Source organism: Cyphomyrmex costatus, unplaced genomic scaffold, assembly GCF_001594065.2.
Source record: "Cyphomyrmex costatus isolate MS0001 unplaced genomic scaffold, Ccosl1.0 scaffold123, whole genome shotgun sequence".
Lineage (NCBI taxonomy): Eukaryota > Metazoa > Arthropoda > Insecta > Hymenoptera > Formicidae > Cyphomyrmex > Cyphomyrmex costatus.
This window is the reverse complement of record NW_017275207.1, coordinates 142,514-161,321: the sequence shown is the minus strand read 5'-3', so window position 1 is coordinate 161,321 and position 18,808 is coordinate 142,514. Positions and strand designations below refer to the sequence as shown.

Sequence of the window (18,808 nt, the reverse complement as noted above, 5' to 3'; positions counted from 1 at the left end):
TATACATGTAAATAAGATTTGAATAAATTAATCTAATCTAAGTTTTAATCAAATGTGATGTACACACATTATTGATGTCAATTATTATTTTATTATTATTATTAATATTATTTAATAATATTATTTAATAATATTAATAATAATAATAAAATAATAATATTAATAATATAATTATTATTTCATTATTATAATCTTTTTAATTGTATATATCTATTTTTGATTCTTCTTTAAGTTGCATTCCGTTATTCCAGTACTAAAAATCTATAGTTCACGTTACAAATACTATAAATTTTCAGTACTCACGTACAATAACGAAATGCAGCCTAAAGAGAAATTAAGAGATACAAAATAAAAAAAATTAAAATTATTATAACGAAATAATTCTTGAATTAAATCGAAAAATTTATTAACTACGCAGGCACACGCAAAATTTTTTAATTCGAAAATTGGACAATAAAATTCTCTTATGTATTTTGCTCTAAAACCGAATATCGACGGAAGAGATTGATTTTCCAATATATTTAATCTACTACCTTGCATATTAATTTTATAAGTTTGCATTTTATCGTCGAACTTATTTTCTTTACTTCAGCTTACATATTAAAAACTCTAGGCCATAAATGACTCTTTTCATATATCCCGTTTCTTTTGGCATAGCATTTTTTCAAGACATTTTTTTCCTAAAATTATTGTTGTAACTTTAAAAGTTGGCTATTAGAGTTAGGAAAAAATTATTTATCACCGAAAAAAAGCGTTCACATATCAATGGAAAAAAAACCGTTGAAGTTTGGTCTATCTGTGGTAAAATCGGGATTAGTCGTATAAAGATGTGGAGATAGTGATGGTTCAAAAAGTATCGTGAGTATCGCATATTCAAATGTGATGTTTACATAATTTTTTATGTAAATTAACATAAGTAATAATAATTTTTCTTTTTATTTATTGTAGGTAAAAAATAAAAATAAATATATAAACATATATATTTAAACAAATTTTTTATTAAACTAATTGAATATAGAATATTTTGAGTATTATTATAGTTAGTTATTATTAAAATTATTGATAGTCATACATTTAATACAGTTGACAATTTATAACGTCCGCCGCTTTTCGAGATGTACGGCGGCCGTCACTATCCGCGACGCTAACTTTTTTTTAAAGAAAGAAATTAGAGATAAATTTAGTGTAAGTTAAAAATAAAAATAAATATGTAAACAAATTTTTGTTAAACTAATTGAATATAGAATATTTTGAACATTTTTAACGGCAGCCGTACATCTCGAAAAGCGAAAAGCGACGGACGTTACGCAATTTATAAAAATAAAAATTATAATGCGAACGATAAAAATCAATATAAATACTTTAGATGTTTAAACTGTTTATTATTTTAATCTTCATGTGAGCTGTACGAGTCATCGCTAATGGGAATTGAAATGCATAATTTAAACATTCAAAGTATTTAATTATTTAAATACAAGAATTGTTTACTTTAATAACTTACTTAATAAATGGATATTGATACAAAGTAATTTTTAAAATTTTTTATAAATTATTCCGTGTAATTAAAGACTAAACAGAATGAAAGAATAGAGATATAAAATTAAAAAGATTAGAATTATTGTAATGAAATAGTTTCATATGTTATCTTATTTATAAACCCTATTGATTATCATACAAAAATTAGTAACATAGTAGTGAAATATGTATAATTTTAATAAATTATAAATGTATAAAGTACAAATGTGTTATTCGTTACGTTTGTTTATTAAAACTAACACGCAACAAATATTATGACACAATATTATAGTATCACATAGAGATAGACGGTACGCACACAATCTTTTGTCTGATATCTGTGAGGACGTGAAGTGCGTGATCATTAAAAGCCCGTGTCATATTACGTATTGAAGTTGAGGATTGCGAATTAAAGAGATTAGAATTCAACCAGTTGGATAATTTTAATTTTAATCCGTTTCATTCTGATTGATTGAATTACACATATAATTTCTATTAATATTACAACTCTCAATCTCTAATGCGTGGTGTGACGGGCTTAAAATCCAGTTTTTTATTTTCTGGTTAACTTTTAATTTAGATTTAACCTTACTTAATCTGATGAAAATCTAAAAATTGTGTTTTTATAGCTATGATTAATTACTGAACTAATGGTTTTATACTTTAAAAGCTACTACGAAACTCAATTTACAGAATATTCTGAAATTTATTTGAGTCCAATCAGAAGAAATTGTAAAATAAGTTATAAAAGAATATTTGCTACTTGTCATTTGGACTTTGGAACAATAATTTTTGAAACATGAAAATTCAAAATTAGCCAATTATAGATTACGGTTAAATTACAGATTATGACCGTTTGTTTACGAATCATTTGTCGGTATTATGCTCGGTTTTCCATTTTGTGATTATGATTAGATTTAATCCAATAATAATGAAAAAAATGATGTTTTTTAACTATAATTAATCACTAAATGAAAAATGCAATTTTTACAATATCATCAGATTAAGTTTAACCATAAGTAGTGAACTAGAAAATGAAAAATCGAGCCTACAATATTATCGACGAATGACTCACAGGTACACATGAAATTTAACTATAATTTACTATGACTGGTTAATTTTTAACTTTTATGTTTCAAAATCTACTGTTCAAAACAACAAGTGGTAAATACTGCTTTATATAACTTTTTTTTTAGGACATTTTTGATTATTTTGCATTTGATATTTTTAAACACATTTTAAATGGTACAAATATGTGTTTGACTTATGGGGGTACGAAATACTTGGACGGAACATAATAACGCTGCGGGATTGAAACTCAAGGGAAAAGAAGAATAGATCAACCAAAAGGCGGCAATGGGCAGCAGAACGAAAAGGCATCTAAACGCTAATACTAACTGTTCACGAACACGGTGCTACGTGCCTTAGACTAATCAATCCAGATAATTGCGATGTATTTTTTTCCTTAGACTTCACTCCCTTGATAAAAGAGTATTTTATCTTGAACCTCCATTCAGATACTTCGTATGCCCATATTTCACTCATTTTAATCTTCTGACACATTCTTTTTTTTTCTTCAGAGCTCCACAGAGCAGTTGACAAGGTGCAGTACCATAACGTTGGCGGAGGAAATAGCGGAGAACACCAACAACATAACAACGTCTCCTACTGTATCCGAAAAAATCATGACTATCTGCAAAAGGTTACGCTGGATATACATGGATTTAGCTTTGGCGTTATTAAGTAAGTATTTTGGAAATTCTTATATACCGTTCTTGAACTTAATCTCTCTACAATCTAAGTACTATTCCACATTTACGAAAGTTCGATGCAATCAATAAATTTCTTAATTTTTCTATAAAAACGTACGAAAATTTCTTCATGTATTTCAAAAGGAATGTAAAAAATAGGAGTCCGAAATGGTAGAAGATGGTTAGGAAAATATTACACATTGATTCTGGTTGAAATAATAGAAAATTGAAATGAATTTTTGTTAACGTAAGTTGGCTTGTTTTTTAATTTTAACTTTAACAATTTTTCTCGAATTTTGTTATACTTTTTTAGACCATTTGAGGCAAAGTTAAAACTATCTAATTACATAATAATAAAATTGTATACAAATGCGATATTAATTTCACAACTTCACAAACTTGATATAACGAAAGATATCAGTTATTTTTCTCGCTTATATCGATCTATGTAATATTTTACTTTTTGTTTAGTCTTACTTTCTTTGATATTTTGTATTATTGTTAACGGTTAATTAACAAAAATCACAATGAAGGGAAATCATCGCAAAGAAAGTTCTATTGAGGGTTGAAACAAAAGTTCATAGCGCGCTACATCAAAATTCAAGCAGCTGTAATTCTATAAAAAATAAATAAAATTTAAATTTAAAAAATAATTTTCAAGCTTACAATTTTTAATTAGATTTTGCTCGTTTTTTGCAATGCAAAGTATAAAGAAAAAACAGTCTAAATCAAGCGGTAATAAGATGTTTAATTAATAAATTTATAGTTTACAATATTATTAAGAACAAACATGAAATAAAAATATAAAATATTATATATAAAAGTATAAAAATAATATCGAACGTTTTAGACACAGAGAGAGATCCTTCTTTAGCGATTCATAAAGATGTTTCGATGTCAACGAGATAAACGCATAATCTTACGGTCAAAGCGACATGGTGTGGTATTGTGCTGGTATGATAATTTGTTTGAAGAGAAATGATTCTCCTATTTTTATGTGAATGTAGAAATTGTGTAAAATGTATGAAAACGGGAACATTATTACTTACTCGTCTGATTCTGTTAAGTGCAAGTGTTAAAATTTTTACTTTTGAAAGGTTATTATATCTTTTCAGTTCCTGCAAGTTTAATCATTTTTACATATAAAAATTACGACAAAATGGGAATTTTTTTTAATTTTGTGGGCCTATCACATGTTCAAAAAGAATTTGTAAAAATTTTTTAGTTTCTTATGTAAAAACTTTTTTTCTATAAAATTAATTTTTTAAATGTTCCTTTTTATGTTATTGAGTTATCGCAGATTAAATAAAAGGAACATATTAATCATAACTCCATCAAACGTTATCTCACACGTATACCGCAATTTAAAAAAACAGATTATTTTTTAAACTAAAACTTTGTTTTATCGAATGGTTTAAATGTCAAATTTAAAAATATTTGTGAATATAGTAACACAGTTAAAGTAGAGCACTACGATCTTTTGTTCCGATCCAATATATTTGTACAGCAATACTATAAATATAAAAATCGATTTTATTTGTTTTCTATTTCGTATAGAAGGGATTTATAATTTTTTATTTTCACTTTATTATTATTCGGAAAAAGCTCGTAATCGTTCTTCAGTATTCCAGTAAGTGAAATATTTCATCTATGAATACTCCAGTACGCGTTTTACGAAATTCGCGATTAAAGTTTGAGGAAACAATCATTTTGTTACATATATATGTAATTCCCGTAAATTGAATTTTGAAGCGTTCCCAACGTGAATGTAATTTCACGTTTGCACCGAAATTCCATAAAGTGAGTTCGAGGATTATCCGCACATACATATTTGATAACTTTCAGATTTTGATACACTTTATAGCTTTGCTATGAATCTGTGGCTGACAAAGTTCTTCTTTCAAAAAGAATTCGTTATTGTTGCCTTCTTATCAAGTGTATCCTTTCTCACTATAGAATTAAATTTTCAAATTAAAATTTTGCGGTCGTGCACTTCCTCGATATAAGTTACATTATCTACTTCGGTAAACGCCTATGATAACCAATTTGTCGAATCCAGTATTTAAAGCCTATTTCGCTAATTGAGTACAGCGTGGCTTTTATTAGCCCCATAAATATTCGTAGCGAATGTGCATGTCCTTACGCCTGACGAGAGGAAGTGTTAGCTTGTTAACTGGCGTTATTGCATTAGCAAGTAAACCGTGAATAGTCGGAAGTACATGCCGTACATTCTTCCTGAACAGCTAAAAGCGTGAAACTTTGCGGAAACTAGCACGCTATTATAATCAATTTAACCGCGAATGTTCTCGCTGGAAACTATCTTGTTTGCGAAATTTTGAAATAACTTTCTTCTTGATTGAAAAAAAACAGTAAAAGGTATAATTATAAGTAAAAAGAAGTTGTGAAATAGAAAACTTAAGATGTATAAGTATTAATAATACAATATCTTATTATCGCTTTATATGTTGTTCAGTTTTATCCCGAAATTTATTTCTTGGACTGCATATATTGATATTCATAACGATTTTTTTTTTTATAAAAAATGTAAAATTAAATCTATTTGCCTCATATTACTTATTGTTACATATATTTAGTTAACATAATTTTATATATTGCACTAATAAAAGGGAATTAAAGCTTTTGCATCTGTTGACATTAATTCTCAGTCATTTCTAATCAATCGTTATTCGATACGATCAGATGAATAACAGACGCAGAATAGAAACGCGAGAATCGGATTCCAACCGAGGTACTTGTCTTTTTTTTCCCTTCGTTTTCCTTTCTGTCGCTTATACGGTACGAGTGCAGTCTTTTGCATGGAAGCGCATTCGTCGAGGGTGAAACCACGCGTGTAATGAAGCCTGACAGGGAAACCACGAACTGTGTAATGCAATATTACGGACGAATGTTTGACTAGAATTTGTACGGGTGTGCCGCTTTGTGTAATGCAATACATTACAGGCGGGTGTTTAATTAGAATTTTTACGAGCGTGTCGCTTTAAATACCCCTGTGCATCTGTCGCGTAATTATAGCAATGAGCTGCGATCTCGTTCTAAGCACCGTATACATACGACAATACAAGCGTACGAATGTTATTTAATGAACAGAGTATTCTTTTAAATGTAGAGTAAGGGCATTTGAAGTACCATACGTGATAAAAGTAGTATCCGTTTCAAATGAGTTGTAATCAAAGCTGGACTATTTTCCCTATGTACTTACTGAGATTTATTGTACTTTATCTTTACTCGTAAAATTAAAATACATCTCTCTTGACAAGATGGCATCATGACCAGTGAAAAATTGCAAAAAAGCTCGAAAAGTAAAAAAGTAAACCTTAAATAAATTTGATTTTGTATTAAATGTAGATTAAATTTTCTTTCTGCGTATGTAGAATTATTTTAAATTAGATTTATTCAATTTTAATTTTTTTAGTTTGATAAGAGTCAAGTTTATTTTATAAACAAGTAATAGTTAAATATAAATTTATTTTAGATCAATATTATTATCGGCAGTGGATGACTGAATTTTTTTTCTCTCTTCTCTATCCTCGTGCCGTCTCAATCGTATGTTGCAGACGGATTGTCTGCTGAAACAGACGCAGAGAAACTTTCCACATAGATTTTCACAGGAAAATGAAAAGAAGTAGAAGAAGGAGAAAAAATATATCTATCCCGAAGTATCAAACAGGGCTTTAACCTTTTAAACGATTACGGCGCAGCCGTGTATGTCACCCTGGTGGGAGTTGTGTTCTCCCCCGCAACGTTTCGTAAAGATGTGTGCCACTCATCGCCCGTTCTTCTCGCACATATGCAGCGAGCGTGACACACACAGTTAGTTAGACTCGGATTAAGGAGAATTCAAGGCTAATTTGAGTTTAGGGATCGTCCTAGGGGCATAAATGTGTACGACTAAGCTAACCGGGCCACGTGGAAGTTAAAACAATGTCCGGTCTATCTTCTTGATCATGAAGCTGATGCTGGATCATGCGATGATTTAATGCTCGTCCGTAGGCATATTAGATCCGCGAAGTGAAAAATTATAATATAACGTACCGAAATCATAATTATTTAAACATCAATCGAGCGATGGTTAAAAAGTACAATTACAAAATAAAGTAATAAATATAATATAGTATAATAATGTATTATGAAATAAAACGCATGACCGTTAAAATGTAATAATTATTAAAACAACTTGTAATAGTATTATAATATTATTGTATATAAAAGATTATTAAAATCTTGGTACTTTATACTTTGGTAATTCGAAGCAGTTGATCACATAAATATATTACAATCAAATTTAAAGAAAAATGTTTTCGACGGTGTATCAGTTAACGCATTTTACCATTTCTTAACATAGCTACACGTTGAAATACATTAGGAATGAATCACGATACACGTTGCAATTCCTTACTTGTCTACTCGTTTCTCTCCTCGCCGCGATGAGACATCCCGCATCGCGAAAGTGTGACAAAGGGCACTTAATCTCCGTAATTTGCTCGTCTCCTTCGTCTTGTTATATATTGTATATGATAGCAATACTCACTCGTGGACGTACGAAAGATCAAGGCTATCACGAATTCGGAGATGTATCGTAAAGAAAACAAAGGCAAATTTTGATCAGGTTGAACGGGTATTTGATCAGGTTTCCAATTGAGTTTATCTGCTTCTGATCGAAGCTAAAATAAGATGTTTTACACCGTTATGTAAATAAATTGAATAAGTAAAAAAAGCGCCATATACAATTAAAGCTGGATCTGTTACTGTTGTATTTAAAGCTGGATTGATTACTGTTGCATTTAAAACGCAATTACAAACTGTAGCTTGATCGAAGATATAATTTGTTTTCTGCGAGCAATTTGATAAGTTTTATCTTTATAAAACTAAGAAAAGATTATACATATTTATATTCCATAAATTTATTCAAATTAATCAAACATAATTGTCTTGGTAATTTAGTAATTTTCACTTATAACTTAACTTTTGAATTTAACACAAAAATAAATATTCGCGTATAACATAATATGAATTATTCGAGTTTCGCAGAAATTTGTTTGATGAACTTTGTTTGTTCCCGCAGTGACGCTGAATATTTACCGTGACTTGATAAGATGACTCAGATTTATCTAGGATGAATAAGAAAATCGTCAGTTTCGAATTGAAAGATTCATATACTTCGTTAATTGTTAAACTGTTAAATTGTTACTAAGAATTGTGAGTGGATTTGTCATCAACGTCACGCAAAATTTAAATACATTTATTATCGATTCTTGGTAGATTTTTTGCACTAAATACTATAACATTATAAATTTGCACATTACGGTATATTATTTTATATTAAATTATATAATTATTTTATATTAAATTACTATAATAATATATTATAATAAAAATATTATAAAAAATATAGCAAATTATATGTATTTAATAGGATAATATAATAAATAAAAATTTGCCATTGATTTATTTTGCAAGAGTTATGACACTCTTAGCAATTTTCTATTTACATCAATTTAAAATGTATATATATTTACAGATTATTATGCTATTTATCACGAATATGTTTGCAGACAAGAAACACGTATTGATACTGATAATTTATTGATATTGATTCAGTTAATACTGACTTCTAATTCATAACGTAAAATATTCTAATAATTCTAATTGTTAACGGAGTAATCAAAGTTAAATGCTCCTTTTATTTAATCTTTGATAATTCAGTAACAAAAAATCTTAGGAATATTTAAAAAAAATCATTTTGTAGGAAAAACTTTAAGCTTTCACAAAGTTCTTTAACAAAGTTACAGCTGCTTGAATTTTGAAGTTCATAACACTTTTGTTTCAAACCTAATTTTTTTTTATCTTTTTTATTTTTTATCTATAATGATCGCATGTAATAATAATATGTTTTTGTCGATAAGACTAATATTCTTATGGTACTACATTGTTGATGGACCAAAAAGTTGAAATTGGTATTACAATATTGTGCTCTTGGCGGATTGCAAAGGATTAATTTCATTAAGATTCTTATAAAAATTTAATTATTGTTTATAAAAAGCTTTATAATTTTGAAATCTTATTATATTTACGAGATTGTACTTGATTATTTTAGGTTAAGATATAAAATGCGTAAAAAAGGAAATATTTTCCAAGAAAAAAATGAATAAAATGATTTATGTTAAATTTGTTCTTAAACAGTTAAAATTACTGAGAAAGATTTTGCGAAACTTAAATAAATAAAATTATTTGAATACATAATTATTAATCTTTTCAGCACTTTGTCGAACTATCACATATATGATTTATAGGCGATTAATGTGGTTAAAATAATCGTATAGACAGTTTGGCATATATTCTCGATAAGTATGTTGTGACTTCTTTCATTTTTTGATAACAAATTAATAAGAAATTCTAAATAACGCAGATAAAATTAAGTACTTATTATTAATTTTTTACATTTAAAATACAATCTTCGCGATAATAACTGTTTACGATTTAATGGAATGCAAATAATAATTTAATGCGCTTTAAAAAAAATGGAATTAAAAATTAGTTTAGATAAAAGTAAAAGAGTTAGTAGCACTTTTCAAACTAATAAACAATACAGGGAATATTATATAATGTCATATTATGTAAAAACGGTATTTAATTTGTATTGATAATATATTATATATGACATAAAATATGTTTTATATAAATTGCTCCTAAAAGCGAGTAATATGAACGATTGTAACGCTTTTTAAAGCGTTATAATATCTTTTTTAACGTAGGAAAAAATTGTAATTACCACACGATATACTCGGCGTGTGAGGTAGCACATTATTTTTTTGTGTCTTGCGCAACTAATTGGATTATGCACCGAACGTGCACGTTTTATCTAACGACAAAAAGACTACCAGCGACACGTGGCGGGCGCACTCGCGCTTGACGAAGCCAAAACTTACAAAGTTTTTCCATGTGGAAAACGCATTACAAATCTATAGAGAAATCATCGCTTTTTGAAACACTGTGAAGATTTCTTAATAGTTTGTTTTAATAAAATTTTCTTCTTTTCTTAAGAAAAATTATCTAATTATTTGTTTATTTGTCGTTTTGACATGTTCACGATAAAAGTTTATACAAATATAAAAAAAACAAGTTATTGACATTTTTTTATTTGTATAATATACATATATAATTGTAAAATTTTTTTTAAAAACAAAATTTGCTTTGAGGATAGTGTATTTACTTGTTACTTGTTATATTGATTAGTAACTTATGAGATTGCATTGCATGTATAAATATATAGGTATACACTGTACGATGTATGTGTGTATGTCTATCTAAGAAACTAATTTAATTATTAATTTGACACATTCTTTAGAATTTTAGCGAAGCTTTAAATAAACTAAGATTAAAGTTACAATATAATTATTTATAATAATGTAAAATATTTATTAGTATCATTATTATTAAATTGATTAATTAAATTTGTGATATTACTATTTTAATTTCACATTCAAAATAGCGTTTTAAAATCGAAGTAATCAATACTAGATTCTTATGGAACTAAAAAATGTATATAAAAATTCTTGTAAAATATTATTAAGCACTAAAATCCGGCTTGTTATTTGTATTATTCACATATCGGTCTAATTTCATTTTGAATTGTTGATTAATAATAATTAAATTATTTAAACTTATTAGATTCTTATACATAAACACACACACATACACACAATATTAGCTAAAAATATTTTTTGTGTTTCAATATCATCTTTATTTAGATCGTTGCTTCTATTTTATTTTGTAATTATATCTTGCATTCCTTACTTCATCAAGTTCTTACTGCACTTCTGATTCGATTCCTGATACTCTTATATACCATATAAATTTTTGCACAAAAAGAAAGAAAAGGAGTTTGTACATAGTACGTATCTCTACAATAACTTACGTATTGACGTCATACTACTATTAAGTTGTCACTTCGTTAATCATCGCATATCATAAAAAACCCTTTTTCAGTCTGAAAATATAAGAATTCCTTTACTGGAAATATAATCTATGCGGAAATGTTAACGTCAGAATGAGTAATCTGATGTCACTTCCTTGTGTATTTTTTAACGACAATTTCCTACCTGAATCATAATTGTGATAAAGACATCTACACTTTGCTTTTTGGAAGTTTTTGAGTTATAAAGAGATATTTTAATATACATTATAGACATAATTTTTTTCCTATTTACAAATTTTACAGTGGCAACAAATGTGAACAGTAAATCAATAAATATGCCATCAATGATTTAACAAAATTACAGATGCACTGACGTACATATTATATAATTTATCTATAGAATCATTATATATAATTGATCAAACCATTGTTCTTTATCAAACGAGTATATTATTAATGTTATTCGCATACACGTTACGCATCGCACCAATATTCCTGAGCATCTAATATTTACGACCAGATATTGAAATTTGATTAAATTTGGTTTCATCCCGTGTATAATTTATGTAGATATTCTAATATAGGAATCAAATTTCTTGATGACATTTAATAATACATAAATTCGAGGAGATTTACAATTTAATTATATTAACAATTTAATTATATATACCAAAAACTGATTTCGTTATACGCACAATAAACAAGTTGAACTTTGTTTCAATAAATTAACAATTTTTTTTTCAAATTTTGTATAGCTCTGATGAAGGTTAGAAAGATATAGACAAAATGTTTTTTTATTATATAATGAAATACTCTTTTTATATAACGGTTTTTATCATATGACTAAACATTGAACATGTTTTTTTAATATTTATTTATTTTTAATTACATATATTTAACATTAAATATAGTTTATTGTACTATATAATAGCGTACGAATTACAGAGCCGATTTATAATAGTCCTTATTTTAAGTTGTTAATACATACGGAATTTAAATTGTTCTTAGAATTGTTAAATTTTTTATCAAAATTACACAGTAAAAAATATTTCTTATTTATGCTAAAATTGGTCTTTGTTAAAACGTTTTGTTGAACACTACGAAGATTAATTTAACATAATGTGATCATATTATTTCAATATTTTATGTTAAATCGATATTTATGTCTTAATGTTAAAATAATACAATTTATGAGTAAGTGAACAAATAATATAAAATAATATAATTTTATAAAATATAAATGTGAACGAATAAAAAAGTGAACACAAGATAAATAATAAAAAAAAAGAATGAATAAAGAAACAAATGAAATGAATGTATAAAAGATGAATGAATGTATTAACATATATTAAATTTAACATTAATTTTATTTAAAAAAAAAACATGTTTTTCTACAATTTAATTGCAAATTTATCAAAAAATTATATTTCTTGTGTTAATTTTTATATAATGTTTGTATTATTTTCTAACATAGTCATTTTTTGTTAAATTAATACAAAAGTTTCATTGGACCGTTTGAAACACGAGAAATTGTGTTAAATTTAAAACAAAATTTCCAACTGTGTAAGATTGCAGCTTCTGCATTTTGTATGCGTAATTAATCGCATATATACGTATAAATATAATAAATTACAGACGAGTTTAAACAAGTGTTTTAGACTAACAGATTAATTTTTTATTTTTTCCCGCTGTTTTTTCTACTTCAAAGAACAAAAAGTTTTCATAGAGTGTGTAACTGAAATATAATCTCGCGCGTGTTTCGACTGCGCATGCGCGCTACATCGCGCAATAATTACGTGTCACGCGAGTTCCTCGTGGTAGTCAAGAGTCGGAACGCTTCAGAACGTTTGTTGCGTGTTGGACGAGCAAGCCAGTATATCACAGTGTTATCGGAACATTTTCTTCTTTCACGGGATGCACGATTGTCCGCTTCCCAAAAGACGATGCTCCGTCGCGAAGAAAAATCCTTCTGTCGAAAACGAGAACAGAAGAGAGAGATGTGGAAAAGTTGACGGGAACCAGAAGACAACATCGTATAGACCGATTAAATGGACTTGTGGCAATCACTTGATCGTTGGTGCGTACGAGGAAAAAAATGTAGAAACTGATGCGTATATAAAAGATAAAATGTTCGTCACGCTCGCTATCTGATTATAATTATCCAATTGCGTTCTAATCACATCGGTTCAAGAGCATTTCGGAATGCTCTGACAGTGCTAAAAAACTATAGTATAATCTGCGACTACATTTACAGAGCACCCTTAATCGAGTTTAATAACATGTTATGTGTCCGCTAGTTACGAAACTAGCCAATCACAGTCATTCCATTCTTCAGAGGAATAGCTATGATTGGTTACTTTCATAACTACAGATATTATTAAATCCAAGATTAATTAAGGATGCTACGTAAATACACAATCTTTATGTAATGCGTAACGTGGACTGTAGACTTTCAATATAGTCGGTATATTGAAAAATGTTGTTAATCTTTTATGTAATTCGAAATGACGTGTAGAGGTTTTTAACTAAGTAAGACTTTGGATAACGTTCAAACATTTTTTGATTATGTCATTTTTGAGTATGCCATTTTTAGCTTCTGCTTAAGATGGAATGAGATAGATACATGTATTTCGGTCGCTTGAAATGCAGGTATAATTAACTTTGATAATAAAATAACACAAAGATATTTTATTAAATAACGTGTCATTATTGGGTATTTAAAATATTTTTGTATATGATTTTATGTTTAATGTGCTAATTTTATGTGTAATAGCTTTTAGTATACACTAATTTAGAGTGTAAATTCGATAGTGACCAAATATTTGGTATATTTCATTGTATTTTACATCTCGCATAAAATAGAATTAAATAGAGCTGATAGATAAATAAATATTTTATTTTGTCTTAATTAAGGGATTTATCCGCCATATTTAAGATAATGTTCAATTCCTTCTTTTATTTAAGGGACTTCAAAGAAAGCAAAATTTGTATCATACCAACATGAACGAAATGAAAAAAATGAAGAAAATGTCTTTAGTCTAATCTTTTTAGTGAGAAATTCGAAACGGCATGACGTCGACTTTGTTTGCGCAATTGTTTTGTTGCTCCAAGAATCTTATTTACTTTATGCAATTCGTCAAAAATTAGGTGCTAGATTCCGTGATTATTCATAAACTAAGGCCCGTATTTATAGTCGTGTTTCTGCTAAGAAATTCAACTGAAACTAATTTTGAGTTGTTTATGACTCAAATGAGGAACTCAAATAAAATTTGTCTCGAGATATAACTTGAATACTCTTTTTTACAATTCAATAAAATCGAGTTTTGAAACAAGATCTTGTAACACGTATTAATAAATCTTCAAAAAAGTAGTGAAAAGTAGTGAAATTCTTGTTTTCTTTTTATAAATATATTAGCTTGTTCCATTTTTATATTATGTCATATTGTAACCTGTCAGTAACTTGATTTTGGAAAGGTTACTTTTAAACAGGTAAAAAATATAGCTTTAATCGATATTTTCGATATCGATGCCATTCTGAGTATCTCCCCTGATACGCTCTTGAGATAGAGTTTGAGAAACGATTACACGCGGAGAGAAGGATTTCTTAAAATTTATCTTGAAAATATAGTAATTACGGTACAATACAATAAATTTAAAGATTTTTACCATGCACTTCAGTAAAATTAATCATACTTATTTTATATTTTATTGTAGTTTTATTAATAAATGTGAGAGATTTACATAAAAATTCTTCGAAATATAATGTTGTCCCACGATTACCATATTTAGGGTAAATTTTAAGATATAATTATTTCCGTGATATAAATACGGGCCTAGATTAATTTATGAAGAATCACTATATATTTGTTTTGATCAGAGAGATTATCGAAGCACAGTCATTATACATGAATATAAACATACACTGAAATATTTCATTCGAAATGTCGTAAGTTTTAAGCTTGCGATACATTTCAGATTTCTTTTCTTTCGTAATTTATTTTCTTAAATTAAATTAATTTTTTCGTAATTATCTTCAATTTGCGCTTAAATTTGCGTAAGCAATTCGTAATCTCTTAATAATGCATATATTATATACGCTATTTCTGCAAACATATGTGAGCTTTGGATTTATAAGCTTATTATAATTTATTATAATATATTATAATATATAATCACATTTTCTATTATTCATACGACATGTACAAGATTTCAAATATTCTTATTCGTGATTAGATTAGATTAGAAATTAATTTTTGTATGGAAAGAAGTGCAGGTTACTGAAGTATCTAAAAATTTAGCCTAAAATTATGTAAGGAAATTGTTATTTCTTAATGCGATATAAGAAAAGTTCGGCACGTGTAAAATAAAAATGATAAACTTTGCATAAGTTTAGAGCAGATGGACCTAAACATGAAAAATAATTTTTTAGCTGTTATATAATTCGGTTTTAGAAGCACTTTTTTAAAATTGAAATAATATTTCTAACAAAAGTTCTGTGATTTAAAAAGCATTTTATAATCACTGCGTGATTAGATTTTTGAAAAATTTAACATTACACTTTTCTATTACAAATCTAATTACACTTGCCTTCTCGTGTCGATCACATACGCGTTTCCTCTAAACATGTCAGCCTTTAATTTATGATAGTTTATCATTATAATATATTATATTATAATACAGAATGACATTTTATATTATTGACATGACATGTATAATCAACATTCTCGTGATTAGATTAGATTGTAAGTCAATTTTTATACGGAAAAAGCGATTTTTTTTGCTGAAATGTTAAAAAATTTAGTTAGATACAGATCTGCAAATAATTTTTTTGGACTATCAAAATACAAAAATTATATTATTAATGAAACATTTAAATTGATGCTAGAACACAACAATTTTTTGTAATGTTGCTTAACATGCTTGAGTTTTCTATATAATTATTTTGATGGTCCAAAATTATTTTCAGATCTATAATTAATTAAATTTTTAGATATTTCAGTAGTTCTTTCCGTATAAATATTTTGGGAAATATTGTATTGCGAAATTGTTTATTGATTTTCTTAAGAAGATCAATAAATGTCTTATATCTAGTCTAATTTGCGATTGTGTATTGTATTTTTTAGTGATTACACTCTTAGCGCTCTTGGAATTTCTCGCGCAACCGTACCAGCGGATCGGTTTCGTTTGCAATGACCCGAAGATCTCGTTCAAATTCACGGGCGATACGATCTCAGCAGGTGTAATCATAAGCTTCAGTATCGCCATGCCTTTACTAGTGGTAAGCATTCCTCTTTCACGTATTCTTGCTTCTTCTAATTTTATATTAAATTCATGAAAAAAATTGTTTTTAAAGTTTTGTATAAGTCGCTTATTATACGAAAGATATTTTGAATTTTGAGCTGAACGTGTTTTATGCAATGTTATCTTAAGCCAGATGTTAAATTTACAATTAGTATGATTTACATTTTTATTATCATGTAAGTAAGGAAATGTACATCAATCTCTAACAAGATCAACGATTGTATATGTATGATGATATTTCTTAAGTTTTCTAAACGATTAAAAAATTTTTTTTCACACATTATATAATTTCAGATAATAACTTCATGTGTCCGAAATAACTCACAATTAGTTTCAAAGATACAAATAAAAATTGAAGGAAAACATTTGTGTTTTCAAAAATTTTGAAAATCATTCAGGTTAAAATAACAAGAATAGACAGGCTCATTCAGGTTATTTTGATGAAGCGTTAAACATACACAAAATTCCATTAAAACAACTAATTTTTAAAATTATAAAAAAAAAGATTTGTTTCAATTTTTTAATACTTTGTATCTTTGAAACTAAACCGTTTTGGACATGTAATATGAAGTTTTCGTCTTGAACTGAAATGTGAAGAATCACCCCTTAAAATCTTTTAGAATACTTAAGAATCATTCTATACATATGTATGTGATTCTTATTTTTTTCTAAGATATTAAAATGAGTAACGCTCATACATTATGGATTTATTTCTACATTAAAAACTGAATATTTCGATGGATATATACAATTTAGTAAGCTCATAAAGTGAGATGTTCAATGATAAAAAAAACTAAAAAGAACGAAGGGTATCTAAACATTTTAACGATTTCTACTGTCCGAGAGGCAATATGAAAAAAAATGTACTTCAATATTTAGAGAAAAAAAAGAGATCCATAATCTTTTTTTTCCTCGATTCAGCTTGAAATGAGAGCAGCAGGAAGCGTTGAGAGTCACATTACGCACGGGTCTTTTTTGGTCGGTTTCAGATATGGATCGCGGAATACATCTACTATTCTGCCGATAGTTACGAGAACGCGTCATGTTACGGCACCCGGAGTAAACTAATCTGGCGCTGGTACGGACAGTACACTGCGGGGATTTTGACGCTTACGTTCCTCTGCGAAGCCATGAAAATCCTGATCGGCGAGCCGCGGCCGCATTTTCTCGACACGTGCAAACCGCGCGAGGCGGCCAACTGCACCAATGAGTAAGCACCGACCTCTTCTTTCTTTGTCCCGGTTGGCTTGCCACCTAAGCGCAATCCGGTCGACCTTTATGTCGCCGACGTGTAGGGTGTAGGTAGCCCGGCACGAGAATAGCTTGCTTGTGGGTCTGTATACTATATGGATTCCGATAAAGAAACGAGAGAAATACGCATGCCAAGCACCTACATACGATTGCGCAAGTTCTCAGCAATGCTGAGAGAAAACACAAAGAGCGGACTTCCTACTTATACTCTCTTATCGCAAAACAAATCGGCACGTGACTTTTTATATCCTTTTTTTTATCAAAGATTTTTTTTATACAAAAAAGGTCGTTAATCGTAGGAAATGTATTTATCAATTGTGGGAAAGATAAAGAGATACGTACGGTCGGTTATATAGAGTTCTATTAATACGTTCCATTTTACTGCTAGATTATATCTATAGTCTTGTATGTACTCTCGCGGTAAAATAAAGTATCGCTTCGTCCATGTTATTAATTACATAGTAAAATCATAACAATGGAAACTACATTGGAATTTTGCTCAGAACATTATTTAGAATTTTCCAAAACGTTTGCTTTAAATTTTATCCTAATATCTGCCTAATCTAACTGAAAAATAACAAAAGCAATGATGTTTCTGTACTTTTTTTGTAGATACTTTATTTCTTACACGTGCACGAATACCGAAGTCTCCACTTGGTTCCTCAACGATTCCAATAAGTCTTTTCCCTCTGGTCATGCTGCTCTCTCCGTTTACACGAGCATCTTTTTGGTGGTAAGAAAATTCTTTTTTTACAACGTAAAGACTTGACAAACTATTTTTTATAACAACAAAATTGGGAAAGAGAACAACGTCCCATTAGTTTATCCGTAAAGCTCAGCAGCCTGTTGGCAATATAGAGAACTACGATATCAGCATCGAGTACTTCCGGTTTAATATCGATGGTCAGTATCTAAGCGACGGGAAAGAATCCGCAAAAAAATCTACCGGCGGCATATCGATTTTCACGGGACCCGCGAGACAGATAGATGAATACGAGAGAGTCGCGAAATAAATTCTCGAAAATACGCAATTCATTTTGAAATAAGAAAAGAA

At 28.3% G+C, this 18,808-nt stretch overlaps 1 protein-coding gene across 1 annotated transcript in view; it reads left to right on the top strand.

The window, feature by feature from the left end:
* LOC108781537 (phospholipid phosphatase 1) overlaps positions 1 to 18,808 on the top strand; it is a 30,236-nt gene that overhangs the window by 10,684 nt on the left and 744 nt on the right. Inside the window, exons 2-5 of the mRNA XM_018549527.1 lie at positions 3,096 to 3,258; positions 16,326 to 16,480; positions 17,493 to 17,713; positions 18,367 to 18,487. Of these exons, the coding sequence (XP_018405029.1) occupies positions 3,096 to 3,258; positions 16,326 to 16,480; positions 17,493 to 17,713; positions 18,367 to 18,487 (660 nt within the window). The remainder of the gene's footprint in view (positions 1 to 3,095; positions 3,259 to 16,325; positions 16,481 to 17,492; positions 17,714 to 18,366; positions 18,488 to 18,808) is intronic.